Below are 16,425 nucleotides of genomic sequence, written 5' to 3'. Positions count from 1 at the left end.
AGGAATAATAAAAGAAATTACTTTTTCTGCATCATTCAGGTTTTCTTGCTCACCCTGGATCAATATTTAAAATTGCTTCAGAGCATTAGCTTCCTAAGAACCTCAGCTATTTTCTTTCTCACAGTGTCAGCACTCACAATATATACAACATAAACAAAACACAAATATAACAAAATAGTTTGGTAGTTATGCACAGCCAGTTTAATGGCTTATAATAATACTGGTAAGGTAACATAAGTTGCTTACAAAACACAGTTATGTGCCTAAAATTCCTCAAGATACCACCTAAAAATGGCTAAGCATTCATGTTGCTCCTCTGTTAATCATTTGCCATACGATCTTATGTTTTAGCTCTATTTAAACTGAAAAACATGTGAACTGTTTCCTTTTGTTAGTGTCTTGCTTACCCTGAATACTATCCATCTGACTTAAATGCACAAAGGAAGTAAAAGCCACAATTTAAAAAACATAGGGAATTAGCTGATTTATTTCACGGCACACCAGGATTTTTTACTTACATGCTCTTTATTGGAAAAAGAAAAAAAAAAAAAAAAAAATCAGCAAAATGTACAACTTCTTTGAGAAAATTGTAAACACTTGTGGTGGCAGGAAAAAAGAAGCATTTTCCCTTTTCAACAGTACTTTAATATTAGTACAATTATTTAGAAGGAATTGAAAAAAGGCTGTGTATTTACCTACCAAAAAGAAAGCTACAAATAATAGGTAAATTTAGTCTACTTCATAAAACCAAACCACACCAGACTGAAATACATGTTTGCATTTTTCTTTATTGAAATTATGGCACTTAATAGCAGAAATAACAGAGCTCCACAACCAGAAGCAGTATTGTTTCCAAACGTCACATTTCTTTCCACTTCAGTTTGCATGATTTTTCAGAAGAGAACAAGCCCTTTATAATTTGCTCACAACTGAAGAAGCTTTCATCTTGATTTTTGTTTCTGAATACAACACTATTGCAGCTGTATCTGCCCTGCAATCTTACTGGTGTTTATTTTCCTTTGTATTCTGGAAGTTAAATTACAGTTTCACTGTGCTGTCAAGTAAACGCTTGTAATAGCATGTCACTGTAAAATAATTAACATTTATATTAAATGTGGCTGATCCAGCAAAGAAAAATCCTCCCACTAGCTTTATCCCTCCACATTTTTTTATTTTTTTATATTTTTTTTACAAATAACTGACATTGAACATATTGCATGACATTACCAGAATTATTACTAACTATAAAAGAAAGAATGTGAACTAAAAATCAGACTTCTCTAGGGCTGTAGTGAACAACAACATAAAAACAGCATTACATTGCAGCACCTTTAAACATGTAACAAAAACCAGTGCTCAGTGTATACCAAAAATGGGTTACTGAATTGTATTATTACCAATGTTTGTTTGTGGAAAAATATACCTATATATGTACACACACAAAGACACACACACAGGAAAAAAGAAGAAAATCAAGCATTTAGACATCTGAAAACTGAGTTCTGGTGTTCAAAAAAAAAAAAACATAAACCACCATACAATAATGTTCACCAATTTTCTATCATCCACATGCATTATTCATTAACCAAAAGATGACAGGCTCTAGAAAAAAAAAGTAAATTAAATAATGATTTATAATAAAGTAAATGCAATCAATGCATGACATGATGCTGCATGTTAAATCAAGTATCATTATTCAGCATTAAAACAACTGTACCAGTTCACAGGTACTGAAATGTTCACAATGTGATGTTGCAGCAATTTCATAATCAGATCCAGCTGATAAGAGTATTAATACAAGTGACACAAATGTCCACAGAACACAAAAGAATACAGAAATGCTTTGGAGAAATACCTCCAAAGTTATTTTATCTTCCATCCCTTCTCCCATTTCATTTTATGTCCAGTCTTAAGATTACTACGTTGAAAACTGACATTATCATTCTGGAAACATATTAAATGAAATCAATCTAATGAGTTATAATAACAGGCTTCATCTAACAGAAAGCTAAGCTTTGGTTATATAAAGTGCAGTTCAATAATATGCCTATTAATCACAATATTGTATATACAGCTAATTTTTGCAGCTCAGTTTCCTTGCAAATTTTAAAAAATACTCTTGTTTTACAGTTTGCTTATACAGCAGGCTCAGTTAAAGAAAAATCCTGTTTAAATAAATCTCAATTTTACGTACCATCCACCTTTGTGTGCTATGCTTCTGAACTGCTTGGCAATGCATAACCCACTGGATGTTCAGTATCTGCACAATGCTGTTTGTATCCCATCACATGAACTACCTAAGCTCTTTGACAAAACAGTTCCCTAACCTCTTCAAATTGGTTACAGTTTTTGCTGTATAAAGTTTTCAAGTTTGATTATGATACAGGCAGTACATTCCATCACTCTCATAGCAACTTCTGAAGTAAACCTGTCATTGGGAATCTGTGGAAAAGGTAGTAAGTCAGGATACCTAGTTTTTAAGCTATCTACTCCATAAGCTTCCAATGTCTGAACATCATTTGTAAGCCCTTCAAGTTGCTGACTATATTCCTCTATTTTTTGTGCAAGGGCTGCTGGTTTTACGTCTTTGTCTGATTTGCCTTTCACAGCATAGTCAGCTGCAATTAAGGCTAATTTAGTAGAAAGGTAGCATTTAAAGCATACCCATTCATTGGCGTTTTTATGAAGGTCATTTCTTGCAGCTGAAAAGTTAGCTCGGGCCTGCCTAAGCCATCGACGTGCCTCCACAAGATTGCCAACAGATCTGAATGTAGGTGGGACAAAAAAGCGTTGTGAGTAAGATGGCCCCGTGGAAGATGGACACTTCTCCTTATACTGTTGCCTTTCAGATTTGTGGCTTGTTGCTTCTTGATTCCATGAAGTATAAAATCTCTGAAATGAAAATTTATCTGACTGAAATCGAGAAGCAGAGGATGAAAAAGGTCGTCTTGAGGCTCTGTCCATGTTTTGATCCATAAAGGCCTGTTTTTCTAGCCTGTTAATCTCATTCTGTAGATGTTTGAAAACTTCATTAGCTATATCAAGATTCTCTGCATTTTTATCTGGATGCCATTTAAGATACAGCCTCCTAATTATCTTTTTTCTTTCAGATTCTGGAAGTTTCCATGCCTGTTCAATCACAGATGTCACTTCTTTTAATATTTCTGGCAACAGGTTTGACTTTATCTTTTTTGGAGAGTGATGTTTTGCAGACATTGATTTGTGGCTCTCTCTGCCAGTGAAGAGAGGTGGAATTGGCCTTGGTCCATGTGCTGGAAATTCTGTAGGACTGGTTGGGGTAGTAGGTGTGCTATCCCTGCTCTGAGAACTTTCCTCCGGTCTTGAAAACTTATACAAGTCAAGAGAGCTCACTATTTTATATTCACTATATCCAATATCAATCTGGTAAATCTTCCCCAGAAAACTGTGACTTTCATCATCTTCTCTTTCCACTTCTTGTACAATAATTGCATAGGTGTAAGTTGGTTGATATGATCCATATATGTCACCACCTTCAGCATCAACAAGGTAACCGACATATTCACCAGGATAAAATACATTCATTGGATCCATAAGAAGAGTATAGTGAATTTCAGCTGGTATAGGAGTACCAGGTGTTGGTAGTTCAAGTTTTGATGGCTCTGAAGAGTCATACTTCACTCCTAAACTGTCAAGCTTCTCACTGATCCGGTAAATATCATTACAGCCCAGCATGGCAATTAAATATGAGGTATCAGAAATCAGGTTGTCAGTTGCAGATTTTAAGGTCATTGCTAATGATAACAGGAAATTTATGTCTTTGCTGTCAGAATGCTGTATGTAAAGCAGTATTACTGCATTTCCATATCTCTTCAGGAACGCAAATGTTTCACTTTTGCTGTGGGGAATAGGAGCAAAACCTTTAACTCTTAATGTTGTTTGCAACTTCTCAAAGCAGGAAACTTTCAAACCTTCTCGCAAAGCTTTGCAAAGTCTTACTGCTTTTTCTTCATTAGCTAAAAAAGCATTGTCATTTTCATGCTTCATAATCCTAATGAGTCCTGTGATGAATTGTTCTGAAGACAACAGTAACTGTAACCTTCCCTGCAAAGAACATAATGCTCCAAACTGACAAATTCTGGGAGACTCTTCATCCAACTGTTCTTCAAGAATACTGCTAAGTAAGCGAGGCCTCAGTTTCTGAGGGAATAACATTATCAGTTTAGTGTGAAAACCATGGTCTTTGCCTAAGTAACACTGGCTAAGATCAACAAGCATTTGCACACCAATGTTACCCTGGATTCTGCTTTTGTAGTGGGGTGCATCATCAAAAACTAAGATACTAGACTTCACCAACCTGCCATCTTGACTGGGAAGATAAAGGGCAAAATCCCTCATATTCTCAAGGTCATTCCTAACCTTGACAGAATCATTCTGAAGACTTTTGAACAGGCCAGAAACTACTCTTTTAACTGTGCGCATTTCATTAGGATCCAATTGCTTTCCTTCAGAGCTCTTGAATATGCGACCTAGAACTTCAACATACTGCTTTGTTGAAATAATATCCTCAGTACCCAAATGTTTAAATAACTGATGGAAAGTACCAAGTTCTAAAGGAAGTTTGTAAAGATATGGTTTAAAATCAGACTCATACTCAAGGTTAATTACGACCTCTTCAGGCTTAAGGAGCTTCCAACCTTCTTCCACCATTACAAAAGAAACTCCTCGAAGCTGAAAGCGGAATTCCCTTTTCTCTGAACTAAGAAATTCATAAATACTTCTTAGGACCTTGGCCCTAGTTTTTACCATGTCCTCATCCAAAGTTGTTATATTACATATGTTCCTGCAGTTATTGATCACTTTGTCCAGGGGAGGGTCCAAGTTGACATTTAGCATAGTTAAAACTTGCTCAAGTTGTTCTTGAGCACCAAGACTACTTCCCTCTTGCTCTTTGATGCTCAAAGGGGTTGCTTTCTCAGGAAGAATGGGACACGAAGTCCACAGCAACTGCAACACATCAGTCTGTTTGAATTTAGGATTTACCTGTGCCCCATTGAATCGTATTAGAGGAAGCGTCCCATTAACTTCTTGATACTGAGGATGAAGTCTAACAAATTCTGCTGGAGCTCGTTCAGGGCACAGAAAAGGAATTAATGACAGTTCTTTTAGAAAATTTCCTGACAAAAGGTCAGTTCTTTCTTGAAATATGTGATGAAGGAGGACATCAACAGTATTCTGTAGTGTTTCTTTAGACCAGTTTTCTGTATTTGCTCGCATGCTGATCTCCTTAGAAAATTGTAGTAACTGTTGCTGTGAAATGATGAATTTCAATCCAATATGACGTAGAAAAGTTACCCATGATGGAAGAAATGCAGCCTGATTTTTCGGTTTTGTAAGCTGCTCTAGTTTCTTAAAAAAATCTTGAGGTATAAAGAATTTTTCAGGAAGCATAACTTCAAAGACTTTTACAGTCCTGTCATAAAAATACTTTGCAGGTTTTAGTCTATTGCTTGAATCATGAATGATCAAAATGCTTTCAAGCTTTTCAAACAGCTGTTCCTTTATTTCTGAAGTTTCTTCAATGCTAGTTAGCCTATTCTTTAAGTAGATCAAGTGTTCTAATTTTGCATCATAAGACAGATTTTCAAGTTTTGGCAAAAGATGTTTCAAGTACACTTCCAGATCATCCACAGAGACACAGCCAAGGACATTATACAAATCTTTCAAATGAACCTTCTCCTCAAGAAAAGCTGATGAAGTCGAGTGTGTCCATCTGTCTACTTCTACTGATGGGATGCTTTTCATGAGGACGTAGCACATCCCATATTTTGAAATGCTGATGTATCGGCCACTAATTGATTTATAACATGGAAGAGACTTTAAAATTTTAATATCATCCTGAGATGTCAAATGACATAGATTGCAATTGAAGTACATTAAGAGAGCCTCAAAGTCACTTTCTGCTAACTTTTCAGTCCTAAAAGTTGATGACTGCACCATATATTGTATGGCTTTCAGAATGCTTGAAGGATTATCTATATTTGCTGTACACGCTGACAACAAAGGCACTAAAGCACTGTCTTTGGAGCAAATTTTGTTCAATGCCAGCTGAATACAGCCTGTTTTCATCAAAGTGTGAAAGACTTTATCACTCTGAGCATTTGGAAAAACAGCTATATGCATAATGCTGAGGGGCAGCAAAACATCACACTCTGGCACAACAAGATGATTAGCTGAGACAGTAAACCTCACACCTGGAAGTAAAGTCCAATCCTTCAAAGTTTCAACAACACCATCAAATTTTGCTTGTGTATCTTCTTGCTCTTCCTTAATATTTATAGACTCACTAATAAAATGCCAGGCATTTTTAAGCCAAGATTCACTTGCAAAGTTTTCTTTCCATTTCATGCAATTTCTAGTTTTATATTCTCTAGGCAGCACAGATGATAACAACTCAGCAAAACTTCTGATATCAAAGATTTTCGCTACTTCACTGCTAAGTAAAATATTGTTGTATTTCAAATACAATGTGTTCATAAACAGATCCTTGCGAGATGGAATCAGTTCATGGTATGTAGTTAAGAACTTTGGCCGCTTTGAGTCAAAAATTTGCAAAACATTGTCAAGAGTAATAAGGAGTGGCAAGCCCTCAATTTGGATTTCATTTTCTTCTGCATCTTTAAAACAGTAGTCAACCAGAAGTTTGAGACTATGGAAGAGTTTCAAGTTTGTCTGCTGAAGACGACAGGGTAACTTTCCAATGTGGCAATTAGAGTCTGGAAAAGAAAATGTCATCAAAAATAATCGGACATCAGCAGGTGTCACACAGGTGACAGGAATATCTGCATCTACCAAACAGTGGTAAAGATTTGCAGTTTCATCGCAGTTATATACCAAATTAAATCCAATTTCTAGAAGTAAGTGTTTCAGCCTGTAAACATTTTCAGCCACCGTCTTCCGTGTTGTGATGTTGTATTCTGTATTTTTGAGATGTTGCAATTCATCTTGTAGTAAATTGTCAAAGAATGGCCTGCCTTTGTTCTCAGTAGACATGTTAACCCACGTGATGATAACAGCAGAATGCAAATCAGAACCCTCAATATTTGGAGTTCGCATAACAGGTAGAAGACGCTTCAGATCTTCATAAATGCAACTATAAACTGCTTTCACTAAACAATACCAATCTGGCTGAATATCAAGCCTATTAACTGGAAAAAAGGATAAAAACTTTTTTAAAGTGTCTTTCACAGCATGAATAGGTGTGTTTTGCAGCACTGATACTGTAGGATCAGTGCCTGGAAAATAGCGTTTTTTCAGCTGAATCAGCAGTTCAACATAGGCCGGTGCTATGAGCGCTGTCATTAGGCTATTATTCCAGTCACTTCTTACTCCAACACCGTTATCATCACGCCATAGATTTCTTCTTGCAGAATCCAGAGCAAAGTGTCCATTCACATGAAAAGGTAATCCAGTTTCTAATGATAACGGCAAGAAACAGAACGCTCTGTGGGGTTTTTTGTAATTATGAGTAATGCAAGCTGCTACCCCGCCTCGTGGAAAAAGAGTAATGTCCTCATTCTTGTGGGCTGAAACCACACTTTTGGATACCTTTTCCATGGCTGAAAAGCCTGACCTGTTACAAATTAACCAAGTTGTAAGATTTCCTTCAGAGTCTTCCGTATCCATTGTGTAAGTAATCTGTTGCACAGGTATTTCACTTAGCTGCCTTTTTTTAGTTACACTGTCAATTACAGATGCATGGAATTGCTTTCGTTTCAGTCTGTCCCCATCAGTGATTTTGCCTTGTACAGAATACAACACATTCAGTGCTCCTGTTGTTTTTTCTATCTCACAAATAGAAATTTTTTCCATATGGTTCAAAAACATTAAGAGTTCTGCTCCATCTGTACGCAGCTTATCTAAAAGATTTTGGACCATTCTATCTGAGCACGGAACTGAGGAAATTTCTGATACTTTTGCCATGTCTCCATTTCGAAGAGGAAACCTAAACATTGTGCAATTATCCAATTTAAAGTGATCTCCTAAGTAGAGGTCCAGTACATCCGAGAACTGTGTTCTGAAATCTGCATCTAAATCTCTAAACATGCGGCCTGGACTTGTTGATGTTGAACCTGGCGCATATCTAGCATGAGGATCAAAAATACAAAGTATGTCATTGCCCGATATGAAAGAAGGGCAGTCAGTAATATGATAAACAGAATTGAAACCTATACCATATTGTCCAGTTTTACAGGGATTTCCTACTTTTGTACCTTTTCCAAGGTTCTGAATTCCTCGAATATCATCTTCTGTAAAAGGCTGATTGTTGTAAACACATAGTGCTGGTCCCTGAAGCGGTGCCCATTTCTCATCAAATATTCTATCAACTGGATGCTGCCTAGGATCAAACACAAAACAGATCTCTGTAGCTTTTGCATCATCTGCATTCTGAAGGAGCTCTTTCAGCATTTCTTTTTCTGAAGGGTAGGCATTGAGAATGCTTTTAATTCTACTTGTCAGTTTTTCTTTCTGGCCGAATTCTGTTCCAAGGGTAGTAAAACAGATATTGGATGCATATCTTTCTAGAGCTTTATGGCGTTTTGGTATTGCTCCAAGCTTTACTGCAACTTCTCTCGGAATATCACCATGACAATATTTAATGGTTGTGTCTTTAACTTTAATCCATGGACAATCATTGTAACACAAAGATTTTGCAGGCAGAAGTGCAAGATGAGTATCGGGTAACAAAATCTCACCATACTTTTTCTCACAAAATTCCTGCTTCTTTTCTCTAATGAGGCCCCATATTCCTTCACTGATTATTCTCCTACAAAGCTGAAAGCTGTCTTCTGTTAGTTTTTTGGTCCCTCTTTCCCGATTTATTAATTCCAGAACTACAGCAAAATCTTCAACTGTAAAAGCCTGTCTTACACCTACACTTTCAAAGAGCTCACGGAAACTATTTTTGTACTTATTAGGCAACTGATAGAGATAGGGTGCTGCTTCAAAATTCAAGTGAAAAGACACTTTTGTTGGATCAACATACACATTCTCAACCAAAATAAAACTACAGTTTGTCAGCTGTTCAATTATCATAGCTTTTGTTGATTCATTCTGTAACATTCCCTCATGTAAGTACTTGTAACAAGCATTAGTGATATTTTCTTGATATAATGTGATTCCATCAAATGACTTTGCAACTTCTTCTAACTGATTTAAGACCAAATTAACAGCTGGCTTCTTCAGCAAACCCAAAAATTCTTTGACAGCTAATGACAAAGCACCACAACCTTTAAAGGAGTGGGAATTTTCATTAAGAATTGGTTCTATTAGGCAAACTATATCTTGATGATCAGCAGTAAAAAGATCATTTGCTGTAAACATCACTTCAGGCTGAAAATCACTGCCTTTCCAGTGCAGTGAGAAGCCTGCTGGCTTGCTAAGGAAAGGTAGGAAAGGGATGGTTTGACATTTTGCAGCAAATTCTTTAGCTCTAGGGTCTCTAGATTTTAGTTTTTCATCAATAAGACTCAGTATAATACTGCTTCTAAGACAAGCTGCAGCATGATCACTCTTGTTAATTTCAGCTACTGACTCTGCACGTTCTATCAGGTCTTCCCATAAAATATCATCTTTAGCCATTCCCAGCTGAACAAGTTTAACCAAAATAACTGGGTTAAGATAATCCTGAGTGGTACCATAAGGAAATCTTCCATCTTCAGCATCATATAACTTTGCAACTCTTCCTTCAGGATGGATCAGTCTTGATGGTGTAACTAATGGGTGCCCATCCAATGAAGAGGGAATACATGGAGTAACACGAAGAATTCCTGAGAACTCCTCAACTTTTTCATTGAGAACATAACACATCAAAGGATCACGCAGGTCTGCGTCAATCTCCTGAACATTAGGGAAAAATACCTCAGAAAAGAACTGTTTCTCAGAGAAGGTGTTCTCCAATAATATGTATTTACATCCTGCTTCTTCAAATCCTGTCTTTACCCAGGATGGCAGATCCACAGCACACAGATTTTTGGAACCTGTCTTTTTAAGGTATTTCAGAAAGATCTTAAAGGCTGAGGGTCCAACATCTGGTCGTTTCAGTATAGAGTCATCTAAAAATCTTACATTCTTCATGGAAACCCAAGAGGAACCATCAGAAAACACTTTGATCCCTTCTTTGCTTTTCATGTGAGCTATGTCTTCATAAAACCCTTGACAAATAACAGAAAAATCATCATGAACTGAATCAGGATCTGGCCACACTGCACAGTAACTGTAATCAACTAGCTCACCATTGATTGCCATGTCACGCAGAACACAAACTGCTTCTATGTAGGCTTTTACAATAACATGCCTCATGAATACTGTATTCCATCTTCCTTTCGTGTCTGTTTTCCAGATCTCTTTCCGATTTGAAGTAACTGCAAAGCAGCCATTTATATGTAGAGGTAAGCCTGTTTTTATTCGTAGAGGTAAATAGCAGAATACTTCACCTATGGTGTTGCAATTAGGTTTCACAATCCACTTTTGATCCTGGGTTTCAGACAGCAACACTCCTACTCCACCACAGGGAACAAGACCTAGTCTTCGTCCACTTTCATGCAATGAAAATTTTAAAGCATCTCCAGTGTCCATGCAAGAACATATAAGCCATGTTGTTGAATCTACTGTTTTCTGTGGCAATTCATCAGCTGATCTTTTCACCTGTCCTGATTTAGCTGTTTCAAAGAAAGAAGCTGGATCATCCTCCGTACCTCTGAAGAGTGGAGACTGTAAATCAGCAATTCGCCTAAATACATGGTGAAATTCTTCTACTACTATCTGTAAGATACACGAGGACTTTGGTGTTTCAGCGGGAAGCTTTTTATTACTGCTGCTACAGACCTTCATGAGTTTAGCTGCTTCCTTTAAAACACTTACATTTGGTGCAGTCAAGGCTTTGGAAGAAAACAGATTTTTTTTGATAGTAACAACATCTTGTGCCATCCCAGGATCATCTGCCTCAATTTTCAAGTATTTCAAAACCATTGAATTTACACTCTGAGCAAATATGATCAGTCTATGACTACAAATGCTGAATTCATCCACAAGAGAGTAAATGTCTGCTGTATTGTAACATGCACTGCTGACTTCACTCACTTTAGCTTCCTGCTGAGTTCTGAAAGACAGCCTGAAAAGCGTTCCTTTGTAGCTGTAAGGAGATTCTACAGTCAGTGGTAGCTGGCAACCAAAAACTCCTATAAATGGCTTAAACTGATTGGGAAATTTTCGCAGTCTCTTCTGCTGTTTACTCCAGTTGATTTTGATCCCAGGGTTAGATTTATCTCGAATATGTTTACTGATATGGTTAACGTTTGGATCGAACATAATCATGAACTCCCGGCTCAAAATAATAGGAACATCTGTGATATGATAAACAGAATTGAATCCCAGTCCAAATTTTCCCACTTTATCAACTTCACTCCTTTTTAAAGACTCTCCTAATCGAGTTATATTTAGGAAATCAGAGTCAGAAAATTCAGAATTATTGAATGACCACAAAGCTGGACCATGACATGCTGCCATTCCTGGGTCCAGAAGATTCTCTCTTATATCCATATTTCTTCTCATGTCAATCAAGAAATTACATTCCGTTGCATTAGCATCATCAGCATTTTGAAGAAGCTCTTTAAAGATATCTGAAATGGAAGGGTATTCTTCCAAAATGTTTTTAATTCTTACAGTCAGAGGCTCTCTTTGCCCAGATTGCTCAAATCCCATATTTTCTGGATTAATCAATCTTGTGCTAAGGCATGGGACATTTAACCACTCAGCAGTTTTCATCGGTATGTCTTCATGCACCAAAATTATTGGTTCAACAGCATCTTCAAGCAAATCATTTAAGTCATCAACTTTGATATCACAATAACAGCACTCATGAATTGGCCTCATTGCAAGTTTATAAGGAAGTTTGCCAGTGTATAATGGCATGGGTGTATGCAGGCTTGCAGGAATCTGATTGCTGTACAGCCATCTTATGATGCTCAACATAATATGAAGATTTTGTTTACTCTCTTGTTCAGAGAGAGACTGCTCACTTTTTAGATATATTTTCTGAATGACCATAGAAACATGGTCTGGTGTTAACTGCTCGATGGAACCACAACATTTAAACAACTGGTGAAACTTCGCCATAGTTTTTGGCACATAATGTAGATAAGGTTGGAGATTGAGATCAGGTACTGACTTTATTACTGCTTGTGCGAGGGAACAAAATGTTTTACCTGTCCAAACCCAGGGAAACTTCAGGGCTTTAAAAGCTTCTTTGCCTTCTTCCAGATGGTCATGCATAAATCCATAAATCTCAAGCAAGATATGCTGAAACTGGTAATAGTCTTCATCACTGAAAGTTTTAGAACTGTGCCAATCGACCACCACCTTGAAATGTTTTAAGACTGCTTTTATAATGGGCTTGCTGGGCATGCCAAGTGCTTTTCCTACATCCGGCAGCACATTTTCCACAAGAGGAACTGAGGAACCAACTAAAATTGCATAAGATATATCACACATTTCTGGTGGTGAACACAGATTACAATGATCTCCTTTCCAAACTAAGGACCCTGGGTAATTTGGAGGCCTTTCCTTCGATGCAGGAATCCACTTTATTTTTTTCAGCACAGCTTGTGTTTCACATGAGTGAAGCAATGCATGGTTTTTGTTCAAAATCATCAAGAGAGTTCTAGATTTTCTTAACAGTAAATCATGGTTGGTGTTAGAGTCAGCATGCAAACTTTCAATTTTATTTGCCACTCTCATAATATCACTCTCCTCAAGACCAGCCTCATTTTTTAAGCCTATCTGTCTCAGAGAATGAAGCATATCTGAAGATGTAAAAATAACAGGGGGGAAGCAAATTTCTTCCTCAGCATAAAACAAATTTTGCAGAAGTTCTACCTCAGGATCAAAGAGTTCGTTTGCTGACATTATCTTTTCCTGAGAAATCTTAATAAACTTTAGTGATGTCAGCCAGTCTATCACATCAGTATTCTCGTTTTTCAGAAAAGTCAGATTTTCAAGAACCCACTGCATTATCTGTGTGGTTTCATCATATGAATAAAAATCACTTCTTATGTCTTGTATAATAAACTTCAAGCAATCTGTGCTTTTTAGTTGTTCTATTTTCAGCAGGTTAGCTAAACGAATAGTAGCTTCATCACTGCTGTCAATTATTGCAGTAGAAAATCTTAGACCAGGAGGAATTTTGGCAGTGTGGTGTAATACCTTACTACCTTTTAGCCCAGTAAAACCAGAAACACTTTCATCAGATGATTTTTCAACTTTTTTAAATATTTGCAATTCCTGAATAATTCTTCTCTCTTTCTCACTTACATCAGTTAAACTAGCTAAGAATGTCCTAAGAGCATCTTTATGTGTTGACGGGAACGACGCAACTTGATTGAATAGTTTCTGTAAGGACATTTTTTCCATTATTTGTAAAACAGCACTTGGTAATGGTGGATGCACATATTTTTTTATAAGTGGATGTTGGATAGAAATATCCAGCTTCTTCAGTACAACTCCACCAACTCTCTGAATAACATCAGCTAAATATTCAGGGAGCTGAGTCTCAGATTCATCTTCCAGAATGATAGGTGATGGATTCCTAAATCTAACCAGTTCTACTGATGTTTGGTTTTCCTCCAGCAGTGTCTTGGGGATAAGCGGCATGTCATCAAACACGCTCAAGTCATCAGAAAAATGTATATATAGGTTCTTCCATACCATTTTAAACCAGGAAACTGATGGGTGATTTTTGTCTTCCAAACCTGGATGCCATTGTACCACTATGTCCCTGCCAGGCCATGTGCTATTCATAACTTCTTTAATGAGCCGGGCAAATCTTTCTGGGTTCAGAAGCTGCAGCTGAGTGCACGGCCTTCCTGAAATTGCAGAAAAGAGAAAAGACATGAAAATCACAGAGCAGAGTTACATATAAAAGTGCTTTTGGCTCTTGTGAGGAGAGGAGGAGGAGGAGGTGGAGAAGAAGAAGGGGAAAAAAAAAAAAAACAACTCTAACTTGTGCCCTGTCTTTTCTTTTTGTGGAAAAAATTGTTTGTTAGGTACAACTGCAGATACCAGCTCCCCTTGCTTTTAGGAGTTAATTAAAAGCAAATGCATTCCATATTAGTGTAAAAATCAAAAAACAAATCGAAAATTGTCAACATGTTATTGCATTTGTTAGTTTGACACAAGAGTTCTTGGGCATTCATAGCAACTACAGATTTACGATCAAAGTGGAAGCTTCAAACTTTTTTTCGTTTGATTGACTCTCTACACTACTTGTTTGCCTAACAGTAAATAAAAATCTAACCCATTATTTGTCTATAATTGAAAAGGTTCAAAAAGATTTGAAAAGTTATTTATTAGCTACAGCAAAGAGCAACTCAAGTGCAGATGATCTTACACTAAAAGTGACAAGCAACAAGATTCAGTTGTGCTGAATGTAAGTTTAGATATACATGGTTTTATTCTTATTACCAAAGCCATCACTAAAAGAAATATATTTTAACACTCATGTCTTAATTATCAATAGACAGCTTATACTTAAAAACTGCAAAATGTCTGGAGGTAAGAAAACAGCACAGAATATAAAAATATCATCACCTCCCAACAACATCAAAAACAATGACAGAAATGGAAGCAAGACATCTATCTGAATTTCAGATATTTCTTTCATCTAGATAGTACTGCCATTTCCTTAATAGCAACCATCCAAATAAAGATACTATCTAGTACCCCTGCTCTGCTGGAAATCAGTAGTAGGAGCGCTGCAATGTTTACCTGTGTTTTCTGTTCCACAGAACTAACAGAATGCATAGTCTGTAGGCATGAAGTGAAAGGAAGGATGTCCTACTACTAATTCTAAAGTTCTGTGCTCAAGTAGTGGGATTTAAGCTTAGGTTTTAAGTCCATCCCTCTCTTGCTGGTCCACTGCTGCAAGTATTTCTTTCACAAGGCTTGAACACAGAACTTTAGAAATACTGTTTTAAAACCCATACATGTGATCCTAAAATACCGGAAAACTCACGACATGGTATTTATTAAATAAAAAAATCTGTAAATAACCTAATGAAAATATTGATCATTTCCATGTAATATAACTACAAGGTTTTCTTCATCAATATGCATTCCCCTCCAAACTGTATTTAGAACTCTTATCATAATTATCTTTGGTAGCTATCTTTTGGCAGCTCTATTTGTCACATTTTGCTTACAAGAAAGCTGGCATAACAAGAACAGATCATCACCAAATTCACACAAATATCAAGCTTCAATCCAAACCAGCACATTTTCAGTTAATAAGCATACCTGAAAATCCCCAGAGAAGCTGTTGGGCTAGAATATAATCAAATCAATTCTTAGAAAACATCCCATGAGTTACATACACATAAACACACTAAATATAGAAACAGTTACTGACTAGAAAAAAATATAGTACACATTTCAGGAGGGAAAAAGTAAGATCTGGTTTTCTCTGTACAACACAATAAAAATAAGACTTCAAATTTACCAATCAAATGCATAATGAGGAAGGGTGGAAAGGTAAATACAGACAAACTGAGTAGAAGAGAGGCAAAAAGAAATTAATTGTGAAAGCAGTTAAAGTGAAAGCAGTTAAACATAGAAGCTTCTAATTTACAGATGCAGCAAACTTCTTCACCAGGTCTTTTGATCAAGATTTGAAGTATTTCAGTAGGTCCACACTGACAAAACCATAAGCTATGAATTAAGACTCAGGAAACACTTGATGAAATTATATGATCTACAGGTATGCTGGAGGATAGCTGCTTAAGTGGGTTTTACTCGATTTTTAAAAAGCGCACTGATGTGATCACTTCTGATTGTGATATAAGAGATGTCTGCAATACCAAAACCTTAACACAGTTATTGCATATGCAAATTCTAAAAATGCAGAATAGAATTCAGAGTGTCTTCAGTGGAGGAATACTATTTGAACAAAATTACTGAACCTTGAATATATGCTTTAATAAGTGAATATCTAGTCTTTTATTATAAATTTTCATCCTTCTCCCCTTGCCTTTGCCACAATTTTCATGTCATTTCCAATATAAATAGCCTATCATATCTTAGTTATTTTTGATGATCAACTTATTTATGTGAATTCAATTTCAAAAGAGACATTCCTTTAAACTTGAGTTTAGAACTAGTCTGTTCAACCATTAGAAATCTGTTTCTTATATAAGATTACGAAAGACATATTTATTACCTCGGCTTTTGGCAGCTTCTTTCAAAGCAGCTAGAATCTCAGGATTCAGGTCATCAGAGAGTAACCTTCCTTCCAGGCCAGGAAATAGTGATCTAGCACACCATTTAAAAAAATAAACAGATAAATAAAATAAACCCCACCACACCTTAGCAAGGCATCATTTTGCTTCACTAACA

General features: G+C 36.6%; 1 protein-coding gene across 4 annotated transcripts in view; it reads right to left on the bottom strand.

Annotated features, from left to right (window-relative positions):
- Positions 1-771: 771 nt before the first annotated feature.
- Positions 772-16,425, bottom strand: part of SACS (sacsin molecular chaperone) — a 62,499-nt gene continuing 46,845 nt past the window's right edge. For 3 of the 4 annotated variants that reach the window (XM_061457656.1, XM_061457655.1, XM_061457657.1), the window contains 2 exons: positions 16,250-16,341; positions 772-13,901 (listed from right to left, as the gene is read on the bottom strand). In XM_061457656.1, coding sequence (XP_061313640.1) covers positions 2,341-13,901; positions 16,250-16,341 — 11,653 coding nt within the window. In that variant the 3' untranslated portion in view covers positions 772-2,340. Of the gene's footprint in view, positions 13,902-16,249; positions 16,415-16,425 lie in introns of all 4 variants that reach the window. The other variant, XM_061457658.1, reaches the window with a different exon arrangement.

Source organism: Pezoporus flaviventris, unplaced genomic scaffold, assembly GCF_033815535.1.
Source record: "Pezoporus flaviventris isolate CSIRO_AGI_PZ_B2104156 unplaced genomic scaffold, CSIRO_AGI_Pfla_v1 ptg000025l, whole genome shotgun sequence".
Taxonomy (NCBI): domain Eukaryota; kingdom Metazoa; phylum Chordata; class Aves; order Psittaciformes; family Psittacidae; genus Pezoporus; species Pezoporus flaviventris.
Note: the sequence above shows the minus strand (reverse complement) of the source record. Positions and strands in the feature narration are given on the sequence as shown.